This window comes from Abrus precatorius, unplaced genomic scaffold, assembly GCF_003935025.1.
Source record: "Abrus precatorius isolate BTA unplaced genomic scaffold, Abrus_2018 Scaffold9, whole genome shotgun sequence".
NCBI lineage: Eukaryota > Viridiplantae > Streptophyta > Magnoliopsida > Fabales > Fabaceae > Abrus > Abrus precatorius.
In genome coordinates, this window is record NW_020874439.1 from 1,853,196 (window position 1) to 1,863,900 (window position 10,705).

The 10,705-nt window shown below is 31.1% G+C and overlaps 1 protein-coding gene across 1 annotated transcript; it reads right to left on the reverse strand.

The window, feature by feature from the left end:
- Nucleotides 1–8,427: 8,427 nt before the first annotated feature.
- Nucleotides 8,428–10,705, reverse strand: LOC113850444 (hydroquinone glucosyltransferase-like). Its single transcript, XM_027480998.1, has 2 exons — nucleotides 10,320–10,705; nucleotides 8,428–9,833 (listed from the first exon to the last, which is right to left on the reverse strand). Exons 1-2 carry the CDS (start codon nucleotides 10,577–10,579, stop codon nucleotides 8,693–8,695), a joined length of 1,401 nt encoding a protein of 466 aa, XP_027336799.1. The 5' UTR covers nucleotides 10,580–10,705; the 3' UTR covers nucleotides 8,428–8,692.

A 10,705-nucleotide genomic window follows, 5' to 3' on the forward strand; every position in this document is an offset into this window, starting at 1 on the left:
GAATCTTCTCATTAACGCTAAAATAGAACTGAATAATTGATTTAATAATTACACAACACATCAAATAGAATGATAATCATATGAGCAATATTATAATACATACACTAAAATCATACCATTCAATATGTATACACTATTATCATAATCAATCATTATCCCTATTATCCATTGAGGTCTTTCATATGTGTAGATAGTCGTCAGTAAGCCATCATAACACGGATACAAAGTGTGTAAACTCAACTCCTTTGCAAAAATATAGTTAGGAAATAAGTGTGTAACCTGTGATGCTTTCGCTCTCATAATCACGTACAGCCACAAATAACATTTACCACACTATATTTCCCCAGATTTTCAAAATTAGCTCCATTTTTTACACTCTCAGTGTATTGTTGTAATTATCCACACTAATCTTTTTATAGTGGAATTTCTCCACTCTTATCATACATTAATCAAATCATGCCAAAGGTCAAACACCTCCAAACTCAGTTCAAATCAAATATTTTTTATAAAACACATGCCAATCATTTAAGAGACAATAAAACATTTATTGAGTTCATCAAGTTAAACAAATAACCAAATCTCATTCTTCCTTTAACTTTCTCTAAAACAAATGAAAATAAAGGTGTTACACCTAACACAAAAGAAGCAAAAAAATAGAAGCTAACAGTATATCATCTATCTATAAACACAAGAAAGACAAATTTTCTCCCACTGATCTTGAAGTCGCCACTTCATTAAATTTCAAGTACCACAAAAGTTTGTTTCAAGCCATAAAATGACCATTTTAATTTCCAAACTAGATTTGTGTTACTTTCAATATAGAAATCCTCAGGCTACTACATGTATACTATCTCACTCAACTCACCATTCAAAAAAGCAGTCTTCACATCCATTTGATATAACTCTGAATCGAAGTAAGCAACTAATGCTATAATGATCTTGAAGGAATCCTTTGTTGAAACAATTGAAAAAGTTTAATTTAAGTTAATGTCTTCCTTTTGTGTGAAATCCTTTGCCACTAGTCTAACTTAAATCTTTCAATTTTACCTTTTGAGTCCTTTATTTTGAAATCATATTTATAACCAATTGTCTTACAATTCTTAAGAAACTCAACAAGCTCATCATTAACTAATATGGACTACATTTCTTCATTCATTACATCCTTCTAAATTTCAGGTTATGGGCAAGATACAACTTCTCAATAGTTCTTTGGATCAATAATGTCTCAAATGTCATGTGCACCTTCATTGAGATAAACTATAAATTCATAACTAATAGCATTTTGTCTCTGTACCATCTTAATTTAATTTTCAACAAAAATGGGAATAATAAAATTTTTATTTAAATATAATTTCCCATCACAAAATTTCACCAAACATTTCAAAATAATAAGGGATTACAAGTTTATATCAATAACTGCTACAGGGCTAATTTTGTTACATCATGTCTTCTAAACATCATCACAATCACACCTAACATGTCATTCACATATATTTTCAATTATTCACATTATTCAACATCAATCAATGGCATATCTAAGCATTTCAACCACATACTCAATCATATCATGATCTTCAATCTCACACATGGCACGTATGCTCACATTCAATCACATTACACTTAAACATCAATTCCTCATCAAAACTTCATCACAATCAAATTAGTATTTCACACACATTATGCTCAATATTCATCACACTATAATCCACGCAATCTTTTCACCACAATCTCACTACAATCAAGTCACTTTCATTAATACACTCATATTCCAACATTCTAGTCATTCTCATTCACAAACATAATCATACAAACAAATTCTAAGCATAAGAGATAGAGTATAGTCCCTCCTTACCTCAAAATGAAGACCCACAACGTAAATCAACAATGAAAAGGTTTCTCACATGGATTTCATTTTAAACACATGGAAAATCTCTATAAGAAACTGAGAAAACAAGGAAGAGAGACAAAAATCGAGACCCTAACCCATAAAACTCACCTCCAAGTGTTTCAAACATGATTTCAATCTTCAATCTCACTCACAAACGACTTTGGAGGCAATTTAATCGGTGAAATAGGATTTTAAGTCGAGAGAATCAAAGAGATTTTGAAGAAAGGAATGAGAAATGAATTTTTCAAATCCTAAACCCCTCAAATACTCCTCTAGTCGCGACACTCTCGCTACAGCGAGCCACTTTGCTCGAAAATCTCATAGGAAACTGCACTTTGGTTTCTGTAAAATCTTGCTACAACGAGGCTCTCTCGCTACAGCGAGATTGCACCCAGAAATGCACCATCTTCTGTTGCCTTCCTCTACAGTGAGAACACCATGTAGCATACATTTAGCCAATTTTTTAATCCAATTCTAACTTAACTACTAGTCAAACATTCTCAATCAATTCACATATATTCCTTCACACTTATACACATCATAACAAAGTTAACACATATCCACTTCATATTTCAATCATACTATACATATATCTTCACAATTATATTCACATCCAAATCATCACACAATCAAATGCACATATTTATTTTAATAATCAAATAGTTTACAAAACTCGGAGTGTTACAGTCTCTCTCTACTTAATCTTCTCAATAGAATTTATGCAATTGGCTGAATAGGTTGTGGAACCTCCACCATGGTAGGAGAATCAAACATATCATGAGCATGAGGAGCTACTGCGTCCTCAACTAGATTTTTATTCTTAACTTGAACAATGTGAATCTCAGTCTCAACTGGAACAATTATTGGAACTTCAATAGTAGGTATAGGTAGTGGCAAAGTTTCAATTTGAGGCAATAAAACATCAGTCTCATTTAATGACATAATTGGATCTGCTATATCAAACTCCAAGAATTTGACATTAATGGACTATACTGTTTTCTTCTTATTAGTAGAACAAAAGAACTTACATCCTTTAGCTCAATTAAAACACAAGTCTCATTTAATGACATAACTTGATTTGCCACATCAAACTCCAAGAACTTGACATTAATGGACTCTACTATTTTCTTCTTATTACCAGAACAAAAAAACCTACATTGTTTAGATCAATACGAGTACCCAATGAAGAAGCAATGACTTTTCTTGGAGTCTGTCTTTTTCTGTGAGAGATTATAAAATTTTACCTTAGTTGTACAATCCTAAACTTGAAGATGGTTCAAGCTAAGTTTTCTTCTTGTTCAAAGTTTAAGGCTCTACCCCACAGATATTTTGGCAAGTTACATCTACTCATCATGCTTCTTATCATATCTTTGAATGTTCTATTACTCCTTTCGACTATACCATTTTGTTCAAGACTCCCAAACATGGTATATTATAACACCTTAATTTAATTTTTAAAATAATTAATTTACAATAAATGGGAATAATAAAATTTTCATTCAAATAGTTTCCAACACATGGTTTCATCAAAGTATTTCAAAATAAGGATGAATTACAAGTTTAAATCAAATTATTACTACAGGACTTAATACATTATAATTTCAAAAAAATAATTTTCTAAGTCCTATAGCATTTTCATCGATCCCTTCATTGAGCTTGATGGTCGAGACGGTCACCTGAAAAATAAGCATAAGGGTGAGTACTCTACACTATCACACAAAAATATAGAGACTCACCTTGCACATTTCACATATTTACCAACATAATTCATATCAAGCATCAACAGACACGCAGTAATACTTTTCAACATTTCATTCCAATTCGTATACAAGTGCGCTCACTGCATGTAGCCACGCTCACTGTGGCACTGTGATCACAATTTTTCTAATGCCCTCAACCTTAGGGACTTACTCAGTTTCACACTATGGGTGGTCACCGATTAGCCCACGCCTCACGGATACAATGTGTGCGGTCATGGGTCCTTTAGCAAAGGTATTAGTCAAAGGCCGAGTCAGGAAGAGAATGTGTGGCCTGTGATACACCCACACTCACTATTGATGTTATCACCACCTTTTCTTCCCCAAGGTATTTCTATCGTCCAGGGTATTTATATCGCCTCCATCTTCCACACTCCTAGTGTATCGCTGTAACTATTCATAGTTTCCAACATTTCAAACACAACCAACATGTCATTCACACATATTCATCCACATTCTCACTTATTTCATAGTATTCATTCTCAATCATTCATAGTGTTCAAGGCATGCACTCACATATTCAATCACATTACATTCAAATCCTAATTTCTATCACAATCTTATTGCAATCAATTCACTCAATCACACACACAACACCCACAATCCATCACACACAACATTCAACATCCATCACATTATGATTACTGAGAATTTCTGTCATTCCACACGTTTGCCTACAGTCTATCTCAACTACATTGTAACACATAGCAAAATAAACAGATTTTATACACCATGAGGTAGGGTAGAGTCGCTCTTTACCTCAGAATGAAGACCCCAACACAAAATCAACAATGAAAGTGCTCCCCACACAGATTTTTATCCTAAATATATAGGGAAAATTCCTATGAGAAATCAAGGAGAACAACGAAAGAATGAAAAACGTAAACCCTAGCTCTTTAAACTCACCTCTAAACGCTCTAAACGTGATTCTAACCTTCAATCTAACTCACGAACGGCTTTGGAGACAATTTAATCAGTGGAAAAAAATTTAGAGTTGAGAGAATCAAAGAAGGGATGAGAGAAAAGGTGAAAAATGAATTTCTCGAACCCTAAACCCCTCAAATATCCTAGGTTCGTGACACTCTCGCTACAGAGAGACATTTCTTGCTACAGCGAGACATCTCTCGCTACAGTGAGACCCTTTTTAAATTAGTCCTGTAGCAATAATTTGATTCAAAATTTGTAATTCATCCTTATTTTGAAATACTTTATTGAACTATGTATTGGGAACCCTTTTAATAAAAATTTTATTATTTCCACTTGTTGCAAAATTTACTTATTTGAAAAATTAAATTAAGGTGTTACATTTATTATGATGATAATGCATGAGCATAAGTTAACATTGATGTTAGATGTATAGTGATAATACATGGATATTGGTTGACATTAATGCAAGATGTATAATGATAGTGCATGGGCATTGATTGATATTATTGCAAGGTGTGTGATGATAGCATACAAACATTGACTAATATTGATGTAGGGTGTACAGTATACTTTTTATAATCGAGCATGATAATTTTTTTGAACTATGATTATCAGTGAAGACAACAAAACCAAAAGTTGCATTTATTTCAACCAAGGTGAAGATTGTTTGAGTTAGTTGAAATAAAATATTTTGAAATAAGTCACCCATTGACTAGGTTTGTAAAGGAAGAAGGTCAATGTTAAATATTTTTAAATCTTTTGTTTCAAATGTAAAAAATACTTTAAGTGACTATCTATTTTTTATTTCTTATATTTTTTTTAAAGTGTTATGAAATATTTAAGTAAATGCTTTAAAGAGTGTGAATGTATTAGGATTGTGGGGTAGTTATGAAAAAAGTTTAAGTAATAAATTTTTTATGCAACTGCTGTAAATTTTTTTCTTTGAAATTAGAGTGTTCAACTTATTTTTTAAATCATCTTATTTCTATCTTAAAAAAATTAAAAGGAGAATTTATTGTTTTTTCAACATATATTAATAATTGTTGAAGTAATTCTTTAACGATAAGGAAATAATAATAATAATAATAATAATAATAATAATAAAATGTGGAACATTTATTAATTGTGATTATATCTAAATATATTTAAATTTAAATAAATTTTGAGATTATTTTTTCTTCTCTTCAAAGAGATAAAATATTGTTTAATTAAAAAAATATTATTTATGAAATAAAAGAAATTATGACAAAATTAAAGGCCTTTTAATAAAATAAATATATTTTTGTTATTGACAAACTATTATTTATTTGATAATTATTAATTAATTTCTTTTTTTTGTCTTTTATGTTTAAATTATTTAAATATAACTTAAAAATTGCACGACATGATAGTGTGAGTGCATATGCACCTAATTGCATATTAATTTGTAGGATATAAATCTTTCAAAATTTTGACACGCGTATACAATCTTTCAATTTAAATTTGTTTAAGTAAATTAATTTTTTTAAAGGTAAGCAAGTAATTTTTGTGTAAATTAAAAAAATTTACTTAATCGAATTTAACAAAATGTGATTTTTACTTAAAAATTTTGATTAAGCTAAAATCGTGATGAAAAAAAAATTATTTTCTTTCTATGTAAACTATGACATCTTGATTATCTTGAAGTGCAATTTATGAAGGACATTTTTAACTTACTACTCATTATTAGTTTTATGATTTCTATTTTTTTTTTTTAACAATTCAAATTTCAAATATTTCAATGCATTTTTCAAAAACTCATATCTCTGATAAGATAAGATAAAATAATATTAGTTTATTATTCTGTTCTGTAATTTTCTATATATTATTTCTTGTATCTTAGGCTATTTTGTTAAATTTATTGGTCTATATAATGGCTAGGAAATGAAGAATACTTTAAGCTGCTTGTTTCACATCAACTTTCTTTGGAAACAACATATTAAAGTTTAACCCAACCATAGTGGAACAAAATCACCAAATATAAATGCTAAGGTTAGATTTAATAGAAAATAAAAATAATCCAAAATATTGTTTTTGGCTATAACAACATATGGAGTGAATTTAAACACAAAAAGAAGGGAAAAAAAAATACACACTTATGAGCATTGTGTTCATATTTATTATGAATGATTTTTTGAAAAGAAGAAGCATTAAGTTTTGTGCTAATCTCAAAAGTCTTACTTTCTTTATAAATCAACAAATATCATATTAGATACGTGTTAGGTAGCTATTGATGAGAAACAAAAGTTTCTCAAATTTTCTTAGTTTACTAAAAAAGAATACAAAGTTTTAATTTTTTTTATTTTAGTTTATGCGATTTTTTTTCTTAATTAAAAATTACTTTTTTCTATATTCTTTTAAGTGAATTTTTTTCTTAAACAAAAATAATTTTTGCTTACTTCACTTAGATAAAATAATTTATTTAAGCAAATTTAAATTACAGATAATATTCATGCCAAAACTGAAGAAAATTTAAATCATTTCATTCACCTAAGATTTCCACCTTATTTTGTCTTCTTTATCATCATTTTCTCTAAATTGACGTGGCTTTACCCAAGCTCATTTGTGAGTATATTGTTGTAATGTATACCTTTCTAAAATCGTTCATTTTTTTTTTATGTGTTATGAGTTTGGTTAAATAATTTGTTATTAAATTTAATTATTTCTTATTTACAACTTAACATATTAATAGTATATTGAAATATATATTTTCTTTAAAAGGAAATTACAAAGAGTTCGTGTCCAATTTTGAAATAGAAAAAATTCTTGAACTTAAAAATTATTTATAAAAAATTATATTTTATATTACTGTAAAACAATAAGTAAAATTCATACCTACGGTCATTCAAATATGACATTTATCTTCACTTGATTAATCTTTCGAAATTATCAAAATATGTATTCAGTTTCTTTTAGAATTTATGTTCAATTTGATAAGTAAATCAAAACAACTGTAATTTTACTCGTTTAACGACGATACATTTACTTTTAAAAATATTTAAAAGCACTATCTAAAAGAATAATTGGTGACCAAATACTTCGTCACCACGCATAAGCCATGACCTAACTCACACCATTTTTGTCAGGTTTTTCCAAAAGTGACTGTTTTAACAGTCTCATACATGAGCCGGTCTTGGCTCCAAAATTAAATATGACAGCAATACTTGATCAACCTTCACAAATGACTGAGGAACTTTGACACTAATGTATATCCAAGCCCCTTACTTAAGTGGTCAGATTTAAATGCGTTAATTTTTTTCCCTATTAGATCAGTTTAAATAGGGTGTTGTGTTGCCTGAAAGGTCACCATATCAGGCACCAGCAACCAAAAAAGCAAGAATAATAAGCAATTACAACCCCCAGGTTTTTTTAATGATTATGCAATAGGAGAACAATTTCTGGAATTTATTGTGTACTATTGAAGTTTTTCATAATATAAACTAAAACAACGTAGCATAGAACCGAGATGAGTACATCCATATATTAAACTTGTGGCTACCTTTAATAAACCTAGTATAATTTATTGTGTTTGAAAAAGAAAACATGATTAATGAATTCAATTTTCCAAATGGATACCCTTGACAAATTATAGAAAATTAGTATTCATTCAAGAGCAGTATACAAGTTCTGTGAATCTCAGAAGCCTTGCTTCGGTCAGGAGTAGCCTTTAGTTTAATGTAAAAAATAAATTCAATTTGAATTTTCTATACCTGACCAAGAAAAGGAAAGAACCAATTTGCATTGACAAGAATAAAGGACCAATTAAGATGTTGATTGTTGTGTAACTACTAACTAGGTATTTAATCAACTGCAGGGAATGGACGACTTCAGAAGTGAGCATAATCACAAGCACCGAGTGCTTGTTCTAAAACTTATCAGAATGCTGAAAATTAACATTTTAAGCATAAAATGATGTGTTTAATCAACATCTTACAAAATGCAACCATCCTAATCAAGAGAAGAGGAGCTTGGCAAAATACATTAACACTACCATTTGCAACCTACTGTCAAATACACACTACCTTTCTAAATAGACACAAATCCTCACTCATGTTTATCATTTTAGGCAACTAACCATAACGATGCCCACAAGTTTATACTCCTAATTGCTCATCAAATAGACTGCTAACTGAATCAGAGTCTTCGTAGATGACCCTTCTTCTTGGAGAGTTTCAACAGCAGCATCCTTCAATTTCTGCATTCTTCTACCAATTTCTCTTCCTTCTTCACCCTCTATTAATCTTCTCACAACCATAGCAACCTCCCCTCTTTCCACCAAACCATTTTCATCAGCTTTAGGTCTTAGTGCCACTTCTAAGCCATCAGTTAACAAAACTGCATTCATTCCCTGCTCAGCAAACAGTGGCCATGCTATAAGAGGTACACCATTCATGATACTCTCAAGGGTAGAGTTCCATCCACAATGACTTAAAAACCCACCAATTGCATTATGACTAAGGACTTGAACTTGAGGTGCCCATGAAGAAACCACCAAACCTTGTCCTTTGGTCCTGTCAATGAACCCATTTGGTAAGAACCTTAAAGGGTCACCATTTTCAAAATTAAGATGAGCAGAATTGGCAGATTCACTCGGTGCCCTCACAGCCCATAAGAATTTCTGACCACTTATTTCCAATCCCAAAGCTAACTCATTAAGCTGGTCTTGTGAAAGTGTCCCTCCACTTCCAAAGCTAACATACAAAACTGAATTGGGTACCTGATTCTCCAACCACCTTAAACATTCACACCCATTTGTTGTGTCATTACCTGATACACTTTGGAGAATTGGTCCAACCGGATAAACACTGGGATAGCCACTTCCTTCCTCTTTCAACGCTCTTATAGGTCCTTCTTCAATGTCTTTAAAGCTGTTAACCATGATCCCATCAACTACATGTAGTTTTTGGCATCGTTGAAGAAAGAATGCATACATTTGACTAGTTCGATCTTGAATTGATTTTGGTAGATCTCTGCTAAGAATGGGTACGCAACCAGGAATTTCAATGGGTTCTGATAGGTCTCTGATCTCAGTCTGATCCAGCTTTGGAAAATGTAAGAAGAAAGACAGTGTCATAGCCGATGATGGGAAGTAAACGAAGGACAACATGTTTAGCTCCTTGGCACAAATCAGTGCATCACTTGCAAAAAAATCGACAACCATAGCAACTAGCCTTGAGCTTGAACTTGAACTTATTGATTGTAAAGCATCGCGGATATATGGCAGAGAGCGAGTCACTGTGTGCCTGTGTTAAATGTTAAATGGATACTTCAAAATGAACAACACCACGGATTTCAATACTTCAATCACTAAAAAAAAGAAATTATACATGTGTAATTAGTTTATATTATTTTTTATGATATATAAGTCATATGTGAAAATGTTCTTTAAATCAAATTGATTATAAGTCATATAGATAAGAATATTATTTATTTATTTACTTTTAGAGAGTTTAAAAAGAGATCAATATGAGAACTTTTGAGGAAGTCACATCTTAATACTACTTATTTAGCTATCATCATAATACTTTTTCTACTTCATAAATATTTAAATAATTTTTAAAAATTTACAAGTTTTTAATTAAGAAGTTATTTCCTGAATTAATTTTGATAAATCTAACTATATTTTATCGAATCTATCGCATCATATCTAAACTTTATTTTTGAAAAAAATAAATAAAAATAGATACACCATTTTAACGAATAGAGAAATCCAATAGTTTGATCCTTACCCGAACAACAGAGGTGGTTTTGGAGTCCCTTGCGGTGGGTCACCGTAGAGGATTGGGGGAAGCAAAGTGAAGGTTGCTCTTGAAGGGAGTGTTTGAAGGATGGCTTTGGTGGCATCAGAGAGAGAACCGAGTGTGGGAATGAGGCACGTAACGTGCAAGTCAGTGGAGCGTTGGATGAGGCGTTTCGAAAACTCGATGATTGAAGCTTGAATGCTGAACCATGGACTGGCTACAATCGCTATGTGCCTTGACTTCTCCATGGGAATCAGTTTCAATTCAATTTCAGAACTTTGAGTAATAGTGTGTATGTGTGTGTGTGGGTGGGTGGTTGGATCTTTACTCTTCAGCAAAACCTTGGGACTGGGAAAGAAATTAATAACTAAGCT

Bases quoted from the DNA above. Each gene is read 5' to 3' on its own strand.
- LOC113850444 (XM_027480998.1), bottom strand. From the start codon at position 10,579: ATGGAGAAGTCAAGGCACATAGCGATTGTAGCCAGTCCATGGTTCAGC. The intron at 9,834-10,319 runs GTAAGGATCAAA...CATTTAACACAG, and splicing joins AAACCACCTCTGTTGTTCGG to GCACACAGTGACTCGCTCTC.